This window comes from Dermacentor andersoni, chromosome 9, assembly GCF_023375885.2.
Source record: "Dermacentor andersoni chromosome 9, qqDerAnde1_hic_scaffold, whole genome shotgun sequence".
Classification (NCBI taxonomy): domain Eukaryota; kingdom Metazoa; phylum Arthropoda; class Arachnida; order Ixodida; family Ixodidae; genus Dermacentor; species Dermacentor andersoni.
This window is the reverse complement of record NC_092822.1, coordinates 108387460-108404778: the sequence shown is the minus strand read 5'-3', so window position 1 is coordinate 108404778 and position 17319 is coordinate 108387460. Positions and strand designations below refer to the sequence as shown.

Sequence of the window (17319 nt, the reverse complement as noted above, 5' to 3'; positions counted from 1 at the left end):
CGGAGTACATGCACATGAAACACAGTGCTGATCATGCAAGTATACTGGGATGTTTATTGCTGTGTTCTTTAAGGGATTTCAAAATCTATATCAACTGTGCTTTATTGATATTTATGTTAATACAATTTTTTGCAAACCAGTGCATTACTTGGTTAAAACACGTTGGCGGGCTAGTTGGTTAGAATCCATGGTAGAGTTTATAAGCGCGATTGAACGAGGACGTAGAAAGAAACAGATACGCAGACACAGCGCTTCACTTTCAACTATAGATTTTATTTTCGCACGCATCGATAAATATATACCGTGCTAGTGGAAGCAAATGTAACAGAAAAAAAGAACGTTCAGTGGTGCATTTCGATGAATCGTACATGTGTGCAAGGCATGGGGAAAACATGTACTGCAATGGTCACAAAGATAAACTGAGGAATCCTCGGTTTATTTGAATGAGAAAACAATTCATTTTGATGAATTTGAGAGTCGGCAATGAATGATACGGTTTCATGCCACAGCGACAATACCTTCATGTAAGCAGTAAGAATTAAGCGAAACCAGCTACGCTTTCTCGTGTACTCCACCCCGCGGCTGATAGCGTCAACCGCAGTGGTACGACGCTATCATGAAATGCGCCGGCAACAGGGGAGTGATTGCTTCATCTGCCCCTTGCTCCAATGGGTGACCAAAACTCGAGATTACGCAGCCTTCAATACTAAATGTGCAGGAAGACGGCTAACATAATGCCATGCCGTCTTGGCGTGCCCACTTTTTGCATACGCAGCAGATTACCTCTAAAGCAGGGTGCGTGGCTGCGTAAGCGCTCAGTTGCGCCTACAGCCATGCGCAACTATGACGAGACATGCTACGGTGAGAAATTCTGACAAGGGCCAGGGCCCCCTCACTAATCCACTGAGAGACTTGTTTCTATGAGCCACCTTCAGTTTCAGTACTGAGCAGGTGTACTGAGCAGTACTGAGCAGGTGCAATTCCTGCATTCAATGCAGCTTCTGCACACAAGCACAGCCTGAAGAAACATGTGCAGCACCCTTGTTATTTTTTTATTGAGCCACACCATCATGCCTAGCCTTACTGTAACACAACACATTATGTCATAATGTCACAATACTGTTGACAATGTTCGGTACTGAGCTGAGAGACGACCATGGTATCGAAATCAAATATTAATGTTATAAGCATTGTCAGCGTACTGCGCCCACTTTCTGGTATCTATATACGTCCCGACCTAAGCACTTTCCTTTCGCACCAACTTGGCTCACTGGGTATGTGACACTTGGTATGTGCTGCTATCTATAATAATCACCATAACATATGAACCATATCATCACCGATTACACACCCACCATAAGATAGATTGTTAATCACATTAACACTGCCAATCGTCTGCAAAGCATTGATGCACCACCAATTTTTTTAATAAGCATTTCCTACTTTTAATATTTGCTACAAATGTGTGTGGTAAACCTTCTAAAATCCCAAAAATATGTATCAAGAGTCCTAGGGGTCTTGCAATACTTTTTATCAATCTCGTGTAAAGCATTTCACTGAGAGAACACAATTTTAGAAGTCTCTTGCAGCAAAATGTATTTCAATCTGTTCAGTAGAAGCAGGCTTGCACTGTGGAGACTACGGCAGCCACAACGCTTCACACACTAATAATGTGCGCAATTTAAGTTTGGCATTAAATCTTCACATACACACCACTTCTTCCAGTTTTGGCGCCTACAACACACTAAACTAAACTCAAAGGCTGCCCCCTAATAAGGCTCACCGGAGCTCGTCTTGCGGTGATCGGTGCACTGAAATTTTACAACTCTCGACGTCTTTGCAGCCAACAAGTGAACATCAATGTCATTATTTTGGGCTAATTTTCAGCAGAAGGCTAGTAAAGAGCACCTCCCACAAATACCACAGCTGCAGAAACAACAATTTTCACACTCTCGCTGCGCATCTACTTGTGCTCAAGTGAGTCGGTGTGTGTACAGACTTTACACAAAAAGCAAAAGAGGCACTGGAACACGTAGACACACACTGTGATAGCGGTTAGTGAAACTTCACCGATGCCACGATTTTGCACTGCGGAAGAGGCAGCATAACTTAAGCAGATGACGACCGCTGAATACCGGAGGTACAAAATTGAATTTTCGTGCAAACACTCTGAATGCGCAGGTATTTTGCAATTTTTTAATACGTCAGAAATGAAGAACAATGTTATTGTTGCATACACTTTTCAGCTCGTTGATGAAGTTCATATTTCTCGTGATGTTTTCTTTAGGGGAGTGCAAATATTCTAAAAGTTTGAATATTATCGAATATTATATTTTTAATATTCATATTCGATTTGAAAGATAGATATGCAAAAATGTTCGAATATTTAGTTGGACACGAATATTCGAATCAGATTGAATATATTGCTCGCTGTGTGAGACCAAACACAATTTTAATTTTTAAAATACTGGGGCGATATTCTGCTGAATTTTGTTATGATTTCATGCTGATAACGAAATTTTGCCTGTAAAGCAGACATAGCCACTAAGCGTCTCAACTTTGCGGAAAAGCCAGCCTCTCAGCAGCAAGGGTCATGGGTTTGCAGAGAGAGAGGGTACTTTTTTTCTTTCGTTTTTTACAGCATCATTCCCAATTATGAGCTTAGCAATGAGTGACGACTGGCACAGGGTCAAATGCCTCTTAGTTTACGGGCATTTGATGCGGTATAAGGCATAGGCTGGCGAAGACAGCTAGTGGGAATTGCTAAATTTTCCAAGTTAACATGAGCCAAATACACAATGCTTTAGTATAACGGCTTACTAGTCTAGCTTTTTAACATTGACAATGCAATTGCAATGTTCCCTCATAGCAAATTAACCCAACTTGCTAATAAATGCATGTGCATATCTTTATTCAATATATGAAGCTAAGTATTCATATTTGATTCATAATCGATAAGTTTGATATTCGCACACCCCTAGTCTCCACACATCTAGTTAATACAGACACTCCTGCTTCCTTAACTTGTCGCTGACTACCATTTGATTCCTTGTCTGATTCTCTTGGTAAGACCTATTTAATTTTGCACCGACGAATGGGAACTTAACGAGCCATCTCTCACCTGTTGATGAACCAGAAGCGCACAGTGCAGTCCCTGGAAGCAGACGCCAGGAGGTTGCCCGAGGGAGCAAATCGGATGCCATATACGTCACCCTGCGGGAAACAAAGGGAAACCATTTTATTGCATTTTATTACTCTCAGGGCCACTAAGGCTCTACAAAGAGGAATGGGTGTACACAAAAGGTTATTATACATAAGCAGTTGCTACACAAGATGATCAATTATAGCAGACTTGAAGGCTGAAGGGTCTGTGATGGAGAGAGAGAGAATAAACATTTTTATTCGGTGAATGAAGCTTCGGAGAGGCGTCCTCATTCCAGAATGCCTTGAGCTCGGGCCGCGTCCTGGGTCCTGGTCTGTGATGGAAACGATGACCGCAGGAATGTGGTTCCAGTCATGGTTCGGTATGGTACTAGAGAGCATGCTATTGTCAACTCCAGAATCTGTTACCTGTGCTGGCAACACTATCTAAATATGAACTGTAAAAGTACTGAAAGTTGGAAGTTGGGAGAATTGGTAGCTATTCATTATGAAACTCCAGCATGCACACAACAATTGAGGCACAAGACAAAGGTAACGCACAGCGCTTGTATGTTACCTTTGCCTCGTGTCTCATTTGTTGAGTGCGTGCTGCAGTTTCATAATGACTGCCTAATACCCCTGTCACACTGGACATTTTAATGTCATTCAAATCGAATGGCATTAGCATTGAATGACATTATTTGGTTGCTATATGGCGATATTTAATGCCATTAGAATCGAATGACTTCCGCAATCGAATGAGTTCAAGAAACTCATTTGCCTTTGCACTCGAAGTGAACGTATACTCTCTACCCCAGAGACAAGGCAAAGTATGGCATCGAGCGTTCATAATTTGAGAAGCATTCATGAAAAGGGGTAATTAATTTTGCATGGTTTAAGGCATCTGTCATTTTACCTGGGGAAAAGCTGTACAGCAGGCTGTCACAAAACGTTTTTACTCTTCACCTCAGTGGCATCTGCCGGCCGTCGCTTTACCAGTCTGCCATATTGCAAACAATGGGGCACCTGCATGCACATGCTTTTGGTGTCTCGAATGGTATCTGCATCTATTTGACGATTGAGCCTCTTGCTCTGGTTAGTATGCTTTGCTCGCAATGCAAAGCACACATGAACTAACAGCTGCACCTACTGCAACTGAGCGTCATCGTTTAGCGCTGCCATGTCAGTCATATTGTTTGTCTTCAATTTATCAGCTATGGATACTAAGTTGGCCAAGGCTTGTTTTGGTTTATAGCGGCTAGACATTATGGAAATACAAGTTTTATACGCGTGTCATTTCAGTGAAGCGACGCACCATATTTATATTAAAATAAATAGATTTACTTTTCAGACATTCTACACATACCTTGTTTTACTTTACTCACCAATTTTTTTTTTCAATGATCGCCATTGATATCATGACCAAATGACATTAATTTTTCCTGTGTAGCACCACCACGGGATGAATGGCATTCGTTGCACCGAACCTCATTCGAATCTAATGACATTAAAATGTCCAGTGTGACAGGGGTATAAATAAACAAAGGTGACTACAACATGCAGGTTCACGGTGGTTCTTTTGATTGGCGTTGCGCTCAAGTTTTTTGTTTGTGGCATAGAATCAAGCTGTTTCGTTGAAGCCGAAAGGGTTCTTGCTGCTGATTACCTTATTTTGATTGGTTTCAAGGATTTCAGTGATGAAACCATGGAAATAGCAGGGTGTGCAGGGTGAATTTGGGAATGCCAACCAAGTTGGCATTCCCAAATTCCCTGAGTTTTCCAGATTTTCCCCGAGTGCCCTTGCGAAATTCCCCGAGTGATGCAGAACTATGTTTTATGTCAAGACAGGCTGAAACCACATCGCCCGATGCTGTCACTCTCTAGTAAGCACCCCGCACCTCCACCAGATATGTTACGTAAGAAGACGCAGATGAAAAGCTATATACAAGTATATTTACAATGTAATACGCTGCACTTGGCCAAGAGGCAACAGCCCGCGCTAGCCTCCAATCCTCGTCGTCGTCTTCTTACTGCTCGCCTCTTCGTCATTGGTAATACTATTTCGTAGCACTATTAAGAAAATTAAAAAAAAAGCGACTTAATCCAATTTGAACACTAAGGAGTAGTGTTTATGTTATTCAAGAAGAGAATAGAAGGGAGGGGTTAGTAAAATGCACAGCAAATAAAATGTATTCGAAAAAAGATTTCAAATCGAGTCGGACACTTTCAAATACGAATAAAAAGGAGATACATACAGAAGGAAATATTTTCGAATATGAGCTATTTCTATCAACTGATAGCAAGCTCAGTGGTATGAGGCCCGAACTTTGTCACAATTGAGATTCTCTCTCAACAGCTTGTAAGTCAACCTCAACTGTCCTGACATACTCTCAGCCCGCGCACGATGCCTTAGTGTTGTGTTTCACTGCTTTAAAGAGTTTATTTCGGTTTGGATGGACACCTGCATCTCGGCATCAGCCAACAGTTTGTTTTTTGAGCTCAAGCTCCTTAAAACGGCGGCAGCACACTTCCTTTCCTGTTCATTCCTCAATGCGTAGGTCCTTTCTGTTCTTGTGCTCCTTCCGCCACTCCTTCGTCCCACGGACCATTTTAAGCATCTTCTTGGTCAGTTGCACAGTCCACGCACGATTTTTCTAGCTCACTAGGGGGCTCGAAGACGTCCGAAAGGTCGGCCAGTTCGAAAAAATAAATGCATGTCATTTGCTGGCCTTAAGGACTCAAACCGCCACAGGCACATTCAAAAACACCCCAAAGGCCTGTCAATACACGTATTAGGCATATCGGTGCTCGTACTGTAACAGGAAATACCGGGTGCACGCGTGTATAATTAAGAAATGCATACTGTGTCCCGTGGCAATAGCCCTTCCCATGCTTGTCATGCTTCACTTCAATACTTCTGCGTATGCTTCACCAAGTAACATTTCAGTACAGAGGCGAAGCTGACTTTGGGGAACCGGCATTATACAACGCACCGTGCTTTCCAAGCTTCTAAGCCAATCGCGAGGACCGCAAAGGCGGAGTCCATGCCATTGCTGACAGCAGCCAATTCTTTTAATAAAAAACACGGCACCCCATTCAAGAAGCTGCATAGCGAACGTTGCTGCAGTGGTGGCAACGGCTGCCAAAGGATCTGCGTGCGAGAGCGCCTGTTTGAGGCGGCGAGGCAATCAAAATGGCAGTAGTGGTGATTTTGATTAATGCCATTTTGGACCTGCGGTCACGGCAAAACGTCCGGAAAATCAGACGGCGAAGAGTCTTGCATCTGAAATTTCAAACGTTCTGATACATTGACTCTATGGGGTACGTGGTGATGCCGCGAAGCCGTCCAAATTATCGGGAATCCAGAAAGTCCGTCGTTGACTGTACACTGGCAACTCCTCCAGCCGACAACAGGACGTCAAAGACGATTCATTACGATTCCTGACTGTTACTCGAGCCAGCATTACCGCGACTTTTGACCCTTTCAATAAAATTACAGCTAATTTTCCCTGATAGAGGCACAAATTCCCTGAGATTTCCCTGAGTTTTTCCAGACTACTCAAAATCCCTGAGAATTCCCGGTTTCTCCGGTTGGTAGACACCCTCAAATAGTTGCGCTCTGCATGCAAATGTCCAGCCTGCATGCCGAGTCGCATCAGTCCTTTCTTAAAGACAAAGGGCCTTTCAAGAGAGCCAGAGGTTAAAAAAGGGAAGTGTTCGTATGTAGCAGGGTTCTCCAAAAGGTGTGAGCACTTGTTCGCAGCGCTGCCCTGCTGGCACAGTTACAATATTTGACTGTTTCCAACCTTCATAGGCAACTCTGCACCGTGACTCGTGTTGCAGTATATCACATAGCATCCCACAATTTATAGGCAGTAACATCTGTCATGCCTTCAGAAGCTAAGTAAGGATATTATGCACCGATAGAATGAGGCTAAAAACTGATAACTTACCTGGTCAGTGTGTCTTGGGAAAAAAACAAATTAGATTTCAGTTTGTGAGTCCGAATGTACCTTTCCCTTTATAGTTAGCTGATCAATGTGATAAGGTAATCGGCATCTGATGCTTGCAGTACGTAGTGTCTAAGGTAGGGTCCAGGCTTGGGAACACAGCAGGCACCCGCAGCTTGTAGGAATTCTCAAACCCCGGTGAAACAAGAGATATAAATAGCAGCCAATAAGAACAAACTGCGTTTATTCCAACAACTTGTGCACGGCGGCACCACGACGGTTTGAGAACTACGAGCCAATGTTGCAACGCATGCTGTAATGCGAGAACCTGAGGCTGAACCTAGATTGGCTGGTTCTCGGCGCGGCCACTAGGGAGCGAACATTTAGTTGGAGTCGCGAACAGCTAGCAGCATGCATGACCATCAAAAATCAGAAGAAAATAAAACAAAGATATTAAAAAGCTATCAAAGTACCTGTCACGAAGCACATGACAAAGCGTTTGCAAGCGTGGTGCAACCATTGAACATCAGACAAGGCACAAGTCAAAGTGCATAGGAACGTGTGCCAGGAAGAATCTGGATAAGAAAAAATGACAGCTTGCTAGCCTGGACGTCGAGTCGAGGGGCCTCTTCTTGTGGAAAGTTTAGGTATTCCTATGATACTGTGGCATGATGTCTACTCCTGTTGCTTGTGGTGACTTGAGAACGTGCCATGGGGGCTCCACCCTTATCCGTGTTTTTCGTGGGTTTGGTGCTCTGGGGTGCGATTGGAGATCATTGTTCAAAACACGCATTCAGTTTGCATTCAGTTTCATCTCGCATGATTGGACTAGGCTGAGCCGAGTCATCAGCAATGCCCAGCAGCTGACGACTCGGCACGCCTAGTCCAATTGTGTGAAGCGAAACTGAATTAAAAATGAATGCACGTTTCGAACAACGATGTCCAATCGCAACCCTGAACAGGTTTTCTGTACCAACACATGAACTGATGCTATCGTCTGGTCTAATCGTCTTCGGTAAGCGAGACCTGCTACTGAGTTTCTGAGCATAACTAGCTGCAGGCTCACTATTCGCTGCTGCTTTAGTGACCTTGCCTGGTCAAGTCTGTGTGACACAATGAAGTCCTGCCCTCGACGACAGTCATTGAAGGCTACATGCAAAACCTACACAAGCTCGACAGTGACAGAAACTGTAGAACGTTTCTGAAGCTCACGAGAACACAAAGTGTAAGCATCTCCCTAACCATAATAGTTGTCTGTACGTCAAGCATCTGTGATGATGAATGTCGGGTTTTGTGGCACAAGGGCCAAATATGGTCAAAGAGCACCGGGCCGCTGTTAATGAGTTTGCAGTGGAGTTATGAATAATGAGAGGTAGATGTTACGTGGCTTGAAGGTTGTGGCTTCGAGGTTGTTGCTTCAAGGCTGCGACTTCAAGGCTTTTACGACGCTTAAGGAGTCTGTAAATATAATTGTTTTTTGAAGTTTTGATTTCCTTATATGCTTCACAGCCAACAGCGCATGGGGCTCAGCCGTAGAGATACTTGTTTCCGGGTGCAGTAGACCGGATGCTGACAGATGGACCAACGGCTGCATAAGACACACCCCAGCATGCGACTTAGAAGCGTTTGTGTAAATTTCTGTAGTACTTGTACGAGTACTTATACTGGAGTTCTAGGAAATGCATTTTAATATGTGCCTTGGGTGCATGTTTAGTGGCCTCTACAAAGGATGTGTCACACTCTATCAGCTGCCACTACTATGGCAGTAACAGTTTAGCTGGAGCCACAGGACAGTGTTCATGCACTGGAATACCCATTTCCTCACTAAGGTTCCTCACATGCAAAGAGAATGGCCTTCTCGCTGCAGGTCGATTATAGAAGAGTGTGGCAGCAATCATATCGTTTATGTATGAATTAGATGGATGTTCAGGGTTTTAATCTATTTTCAGGAAATATGTAAAACTGCTATATGATCTCTGAAGATGGAGCAACCACACATTTGCTTCCGCATAAAGGCTTTGTACGGGGCTTGTCCTGAAGGCTCCGGTCACAAGGCGAATTCCTAAATGATGGACAGGATCCAACATCGTTAAAGCACTTGGTGTAGCCGATTGATATACTATCGCGCCGTGAGCTGACAAGTGACCTATACAAGTTCAAAAGACATTTGCTGTCACTGCCCCACGTTGCACCTGACAGAAGGTTCTATAAGTTCATTGTTTTGAGGCACTTAGCCTCCAAGTATTTAATATGCGGGATGAATGTGAGTTTTGAACCCAATATGATGCCGAGAAACGTGTGCTCGGCATTTACAGGTAATCTGCTACCAGAGAGCTCAATAGCAGGGCATGGTACTATTCCTCTCCTATTCGTGAAAAGAATGCATTTACTTTCCTGTGGGCTCAACCTGAAACCGTTTTCTTCAGCCCATCTTGCCACATTAATTGAGGCATGCTGGACATGTCGTTCGCAGATAGCGAATTTGCATGATGTAAATCCCATCTGCACATCATCTACATATACAGAGTATAACATTGTTTGTGGAATAGCCATGTTCAAAGAATTCATTTTCACAATAAAGAGTGTGCAGCTTAGCATGCCACCTTGTGGAACACCAGTTTCCAGGGTAAAAGACCTCGATAAGGCATGGCCCACTCTTGCACGAAATGTGTGGTTAGAAAGGTAACTTACGATGATACTCAACAAACTGCCGCGGATAGCGGAAAGGTCTCGGATAATACCAAAGCGCCATGTGGTGTCATGCTTCCTCCAAATCAAGAAATACGGAGAGAAAGAACTGTTTGTGTATGAAGGCATCCCTTATATTTGCCTCAATGCAAACAAGGTGGTCTGCAGTTGACCTACTTTCTCTGAAACCACACTGGTAAGGATCTAATATTCCGTTGCTCTCAAGGAGATAGACTAGGCGCCAGTTTATCATCTTTTCAAAGAGCTTGCATAGACAGCTCGTCAAAGTGATAGTTCTGTAGCTAGTTTAAGTATGGGTATTATCATAGCTTCTTTCCAAGAACATAGAATATACCCAGCAGCCCACATGACATTAAAAAGTGAGAGAAGTGTGTTTCTGTGTTTCAAGATGAGGTACTTGATCATTTCATATATGATACAGTCACCACCTGGTGCTGGGCTGTTGCAACAAGCAAGAGAAGCTTTAAGCTCAACTAAATTGAATGGGCGGTTGTCATTTTGAGCGCATTTCCGATTAAGGGGCTGTCGCTCTGTGAGTTCTTTAAACCTCAGGAACGACTGTGTGCAATGAGATGCACTGGAGATATATTCAAAATGTTCATCCAGACAGTCTGCCTAGTCTTCCAGGCCATCTCCTTGGGTACTTGCTAAGGGCACGGGGTTCGTCTCCCGGCCTTTTAATTTATTCCCCCTATTCCACACCTTTGTCTCGTCTAAGAATTTATCCCAGATATGTACCGCTCCCAGCTCTCTTTCTTTGCATGTCAACATGTTTGCCTGCCTTGTGATTTGACCTGTTTGAAATTAATGAGGCTTTCAGCTGTTAGGGAATTGCGAAGCAATCACCAAGCTTTGTTTTGATTTTTGCGTGCTTTCCAACATTCGTCATTCCACCATCGGATGCGACGGTTCTTTGCCAGTCCATTAGTTTGTTCATTACATTTTGTTGCAGCGTCAATAATAGGTATGCCGCAGCATCGTCTACATTAAAATTATAAATCTCGTCCCCGCCTAAATATGCGAGTTCTCGAAACAGTTCCCAGTTCACTGATTCGAGGTTCCACCAAGGGAAATGTGGTGAGCATGCATCTGGTTTTGTTAGGTTTAAGGAGGGACACGGCTCTTTGGGACGAAAAAATCGCGAAAAAGTCGACTTTTGAAAAATGGCATTTTTGAATCTGCAGCTATTCTGCAACTACACAAAGTTTCTCGACACTGTAATGTGTGGTGCGCGACATGGTACGGTGGTCGGGACGGACAGGAGCAGACGACAAGGAGTGCGTGCGCCGAGGCGAACTCCGCGCTGGAAGGAGAAAGCGACTATGCCGAAGAGCGTCTGGCACGTGAACGCGTGGCGCAAGAAAAGGAACTAAAAGAAGAAAAGCCAACCAATTACGAAAGACCACGGGGCGTCAGGCAGCCAATCGGAGAATGACTAATCGGCCAGAGAAGAAGAAAAAGCGTAGTGCGCTGGCAGAACGGGGGAGACACAGGGGAGACGCCGGAAGAGTTCCAGGAAGCGACGCCAGAAGATGGTCGGCCACCGGACCAGGAGTTGAAGACGGGCCGTTGGGTTCCAGACCCGAGCCACCAAGACTTCACCCGACCGGGGCCTCCTGCCAACCTGTTCCTGCACATCGCCCGTCTACCCAAGTGTGCCGCCAGCTCCTCAAGCCCGGTGAGCTTCTGTGCCCCTGGGCAGGACGAGACCAGTCGGGCTACAGGCCCGAGTTCTACGCCAGCTGCCCGGTCAGAATGCCGCCCCCGTCGGTCGTGCCGCCTGCTGCCCGAGGCCAGCGTTCGAGCTTCTGTGCCCATGGGCAGGACGAGAGCAGTCGGGTTACGGGCCCAAGCTCTACACCCAGCTGCCCGGCCAGGACGCCGCCGCCGTCTGCTCGTGCCACCAAGCCGCCAAGTCGCCTGCCTTACCTCTCCAAGCCAGAGCTGGCGCACTGCGGTTGCCCAGTCAACCATCCCACACCCCAACCTTTGGTGAGACCGGCGCAACTCCTTTCGTCAACTTGCCGCCGCATCTCCGCGCTGAGACTGTTATGCATCCCTGCCGTCATGGCAAGCCCGGACTCGCGCACTAGTTAACTAGCCCCAAGTGTGTTTCTTACTGCCGTGATGCCTATTTGAGTGTTTCTCTTGTTTTCTATTTTCTTCTATTTATTTTAAGCCTCTTTTTAGTTCCATTAAAAGTTTGTGTGTGTTTTCATAACCAACGGCTTTGTCCTCAATTGGGTTCTTGGAGGCTCCGCCTAAGAGAATGGTCAGAACCTTTGAGTACACGAACCTTTGTCCCCAGTTGGGCATCACAGACACTTGAATCAATATTTTAGCCACAATCTCTCTTTATTTTGTCGATACCTGCAGAATTTCAACCGAAGCCATTGCAAAAACGTTACTTATTTCGCGAAGTGCAGCTGCCGTTTCACGCATCCTAGCATGGACATCTTGGTGTCATTTGAAAGAGCGATCTTTCTTCTTAAAGGATGCACCAAATCCGACTCCACGCTGTTATTGGCTTCCTCAAATTTCTGCGCCAAAAGAGAGTCCCAGCACGGCCCCTTATTGGTTGTTTAGCGCATGTGACCTGTGCTCGGCATACGATTGGCGGGATTCCTTTCTCGTCGTCTGCATCACGCTAACCCATGCGGTCGGCTGTGCGCCATATTGTCCGACCATCGAGTCATTGTAAGTGGAGTGACACCATACCACGCGATGGCTCGTAAGAAATTTCATACGAGGAATAAATTTGATGCAAAAAAGGTTCGATGTGGGCTTATCGACAACTTCAAGAAGCGTAGTGCGACAGATTCGGACGTCGAAGCCGTCGCAATCCCCTTCGCACCCGCGTCTGCTGATGCCGCCGATGGAGGCCTAGGCCTAACAAGCCCGTCGCCGTGCGAAGGTGCCGAAAGTCGCGTTCGTCGCAATATGAAATTCCGGAAGCCCGCAGAATTGGAAGAGGGCAAAAAAAGAACCCAAGAAAAGCTCCAGCGGCTGTCGTCCACTCCCGCGACGGAAAAGGAAGCGAGATCTTCTGACCGATAACACCGATGCCACAGCTGAACCTGTTGAACCACTTGATGGGACCTTGTTTACTATAGTAAGTTAAGATGTAGTGAACATTCTGCTTGTGCAAATGAAGTGCAAGGTATGCAATGGCGGGGACATGAAAACTGTCAGAGGTGAGCACAAATACGGCTCTCTGTCAAGTTGATTCTTATGTGCGGGAACTGTGGTGATGTGATGTCGACGTGGAGCTCGCCGTGCATCGGCGGTGAACAGAAATCAAACCCTTTCACTGTGAATGTTCTCGCCGCTTGCGCAATGCAAGCAACGGGAAACCGGCAAACAGCCCTCAATGATGTGTTTTCCACGATGAACATTAGCCGTTGCAGACTTCACACGAAGACGTGGCAACGCTACAGGAAGGAAAAGCTGACTCCCGCTGTCGATTGTGCTGCCCGAAACGTGACAAGTGAGTGTGTGCATTCAGTTTGTGAACTTTAAAATGAATTGTGTCTCGACAACCCCGGGAGCATCAAGGTGTTGTACGTTGGGTCGTGGATGACCCACGGACACACCTCTCACACTGGCATCGGCGCCGTGATTGAACTGTTTACGGGTCTTTGTTTAGATTACGTTGTATTGAGTAATTTCTGTGTTGGATGTGAGGCGGGCCCAAATGAAAATGATCCTGGTTTTGGAAACTGGAAGAAGAATCCCCAGTGCCAGAAGAATACTGGGAGAAAATCTGGAGAAATGGAAGCGGAGGCTGCCCTCATTCTGTTCAACAGGTCCCTAGAACGGTACAACCTCCGTTACACCACTATAGTGAGTGATGGGGATAGCCGTACGTATCTTGCACTGCAAGAGGAAGATGTTTACGGTTATTTGAATATAGACAAGGAGGACTGCATAAACCACGTCCAGAAATGCATGGGTATGGCATTGCGCAACCTTGTTTCGAAAAACAAAGCTTCTGTCCTTCAGAGCCTCGGTGAAGAGAGTCGGCTGACAGCAGACCTTACTACAAGACTATGCTCATATTACAGATGGGCGCTAAAAACGCACAAGGGAGACATGGATGCCATGACAAGGCAGTGATGGCGACTTACAATGACATCACCTCCAATATCACCTCCAAACCACACATTTTGTCCAACAGGCCCCAACTTGTGCCATCGAAATGCTGCAGAGGCTAGGGGCGAGCCAGAAGCAAAGCATCCTCGCAACCTGCCCTCTCATGTTTGCCAGGCTTTGCTCCCCATTTACAAGCGTTTGAACAACAGCAAGTTTCTTGAGAGGTGCCAGAGAGGAAAGACCCAAAACAGCAACAAGAGCCTCCACTCGGTTATCTGGTCTCTTGCACCGAAGGATCGCCATGCCTCTCTGTTCACCATACAGGCAGCTGTGGCGGAGGCAGTGCTGAAGTTTAATGCAGTGTCTGCATCTGTAATGCAAGAACTGAGCCTCACCCCCAGCTCATTATGCAGTGATCGCATGGCTGAAAAAGATCAGCGGCGATTGAAAGCTTCTGCTCGAAAGCATGCATCAGCTGAAAACATGCAGGTCGGTGTTACTGCTGTGTCTGAAAAATTGGGCTCTGAAAAATCGGCCAGTGACTACACTTGTGTTCTCTTGAAATGAGAGGTCTGCCTTAACAAAACACTAAAGAGAAAAATTACTCGAGCTGTGCAAGTCAATTACCCTTCCACAATATGAAGACCTGACAGTTGGGCAAGTTGGTACGAGTTCATTTTCGAAATGGCGCCACAGAAAAAAAACACGGACAAGGATGACATGATGACACAAGCTCTGTTTCTCAACTCAAGGGTTATTCGCAACAAATTGGAGAACATATAACATGTAGTTAAACAAACAAAGTGAAAAGTTAGCTGTTCGAAAACAAAAAGTTATTTCTCGTGCAGCACGACTGAAGGAAAACAAATACATGCACCTTTTTTTACTATGTATGTGCGATGCCTTGATAACCTTCCGAGTTCTCCGACTGTGATGCCTAGTAACAGCACGAGCTTGGCTGAACTCAGGTAAAGCGATCTGTGACGTGGCCAAAGTGCGCGCGCGCCGCGTGGGCCTCATCTTCAAACCGATCTGCGACGTTTGCAGAGTGCGTGTAGTGCCAGTAGCTTCGTATGCAATGTGCATCCTGCATTTCGTTCACGTTGAAGCGAGAGCTGTATGAAGGTCAATTTGCTTGCTGCTACTGCCACGTTTCCTCCCTCCAGCGTTTTTCAGCGAGTTTCTGCGGTCATCGAGTGAGATATGTTCATGCTTACCTGTGTGCGCGTGACACCATGCTTGTTAATTTAGTTAGTAAGCGAATGTTTAGAAGTTTATGCGGCCGATAAAACTACTATCCTTACTTCGTACAGCTACCTACTAATTTGCTATTGCAATCGATGCTTCGCGAAACTGCGACATTTCTTTTTTCTGTGCGCCAGTCAGCGCGACGAACGCGCGGATGGAGCATGAGCCATCTCAACGCCGAGCACGTCGGACCGCATTGGCCGCGTCTGGTTGTGTTGGCTGCGCCTATGATTCGAAGTATAGATGTCGTTGTTCACGCCAACATGACGTAGCACATGTGCGCGCGTGCCCAGGCCACGTCGGACTATATACATGCTTTAACCGAGCGATGTTTTTCACTGACTTTTACTAGTACGAATTTTGTATAATCCGAATTTTTGTGGCATCCTCGTGGAATTTGAATTACCAATATTTTACTGTATAGACAGAGCCATACGAGAGAGGGAGATTATACAGCACCCCCGTGGCACACTGAATTGCCTGTGACCTCAGCCTCATGTCACAGCTTACCTTCCTTCAACATTTTTGGCTTCCGCCGGTTTCCTACACAGGCACAAATAATACCTAACATATTTGTCACAGAAAAGGACAACTTTAAACACTATTTGGCAGCTACATTCTTTTAGTTTATGAAAAAGCACATGAAAATGTGGGTCTTGGTGACTTTCTCTTTTTTGTGTGTGTGATAGCAATTAGATGGACACTCAAGGCGCATTTCTGCCTTTGGCGTCGCCATTGCCGTGAGGTTCTGTATGAAGTCCAAAGGCAATAAAACTGTCGCCGCGCGCCGCATGCTGTATGTGCGAGTGAAAGCGTGCTAGGGTGAGCTTGCGAATACGGTTCAATCTCGCGTGCATGAGCAAGGAATGTGGGCCGGAAGCGTGCCCTCTCTTGTCGCGCACGAGGCAGGGGGGTCAGGCAAAGGAGGGGAGCATTCTTCTCTGGCAGCTGCTAGAGTGCCTTGACGTCCTCCTCGGCCGCCACTCCGTACAGAGTGGAGACATCTGTGGCATCTACTACGGTGTTGGACATGCAAATGGCAGACACTGTGGTTGACGCCTTTTACGGACACCGTAGGGACGCGTTGCCGGCACATGTGTGTCTTGAAAGTGACCTGCTGCAAAGTGCGCATAGTGCCAGTAGCTTCATATGCACTGTGCTTTCAAGGTTTCGTTCACATCGCAGTGAGAGATGCACGAAGGTCAAGTTGCTTGCTGCTGCCGCGATTCCTCACTCCAGCATTTTGAGAGCCGAGTTTCCGCGCTCATCGAGCGAGATGTGTTCATGTGTACCTGTGCGCGCATGACACCGTGCTTGTTAATTTAGTTAAAGCACGTTGGCAGGCCAGTTGATTTGAATCCATGATAGAATGTATAAGTGCAACTGAACAAGGACGTAGAAAGAAGCAGACACACAAAGACAGCGCTGTCTCTGTGTGTCAGTTTCTTTCTACGTCCTTGTTCAGTCATGCTTACACATTCTATCATTGTTACTTTAGTTATTGAGCAAATATTTACAAGTTTATACGGCCAATAAAACTACTATCCTTAATTCATACAGCTATCTACTAATTTGCTATCGCAATCAGTGTTTTCCCTTTTGGGCGGAACTGCGACTTTATCTTTATCCTCTTTCTTCACAGCAGTCTCTGTCTTTTCCCAACTTGTTCCTGCGAACTACCGTTTCTCATGTTCTGGTCAAAAGCATGATCTGGGAAATCTGCACATTTTAACCTGCCTGGTTGTCTAAAAACGCTGATTTCCATGCGATCCCCAATACAAATGAAGTCACTTTTGCCATGAGAAGGCACTTGGTAAACCAGAAAAGATGCAAGAACGAAAGGCAGGTGGTGATACGACCTTGATGTTCCCCACAACAGCTCACCATGACATCATAAATTTTGATGCTCTCTGCTCTGACCCAGTCAAAATTTTATCGGTAAAATTGAACTACCTTGTAATCTAAAAGATCCCAAGACTGAAGTGAGGAAGTTTCGAGAGTTTCACAGAACCTAAATGGGCAATATGTGAAAAAATGCTTTAAAATCCGTGACATCACGCTGATGTACTGGCCCTGGGGTTTCAGTGTGAAATCCAGAAATGAAACTTTAACTGTCATTTTCTCTTACATTATTTTACCAATTACTGCAAAATGAACGAAAGTGCAATCTAAACTGATT

The 17319-nt window shown here is 45.6% G+C and overlaps 1 protein-coding gene across 1 annotated transcript in view; it reads right to left on the bottom strand.

Moving 5' to 3' along the window:
• Nucleotides 1-17319, bottom strand: part of LOC126528484 (uncharacterized) — a 134854-nt gene that overhangs the window by 96006 nt on the left and 21529 nt on the right. Inside the window, exon 4 of the mRNA XM_050176362.3 lies at nt 3122-3213. Within this exon, the coding sequence (XP_050032319.2) occupies nt 3122-3213 (92 nt within the window). The remainder of the gene's footprint in view (nt 1-3121; nt 3214-17319) is intronic.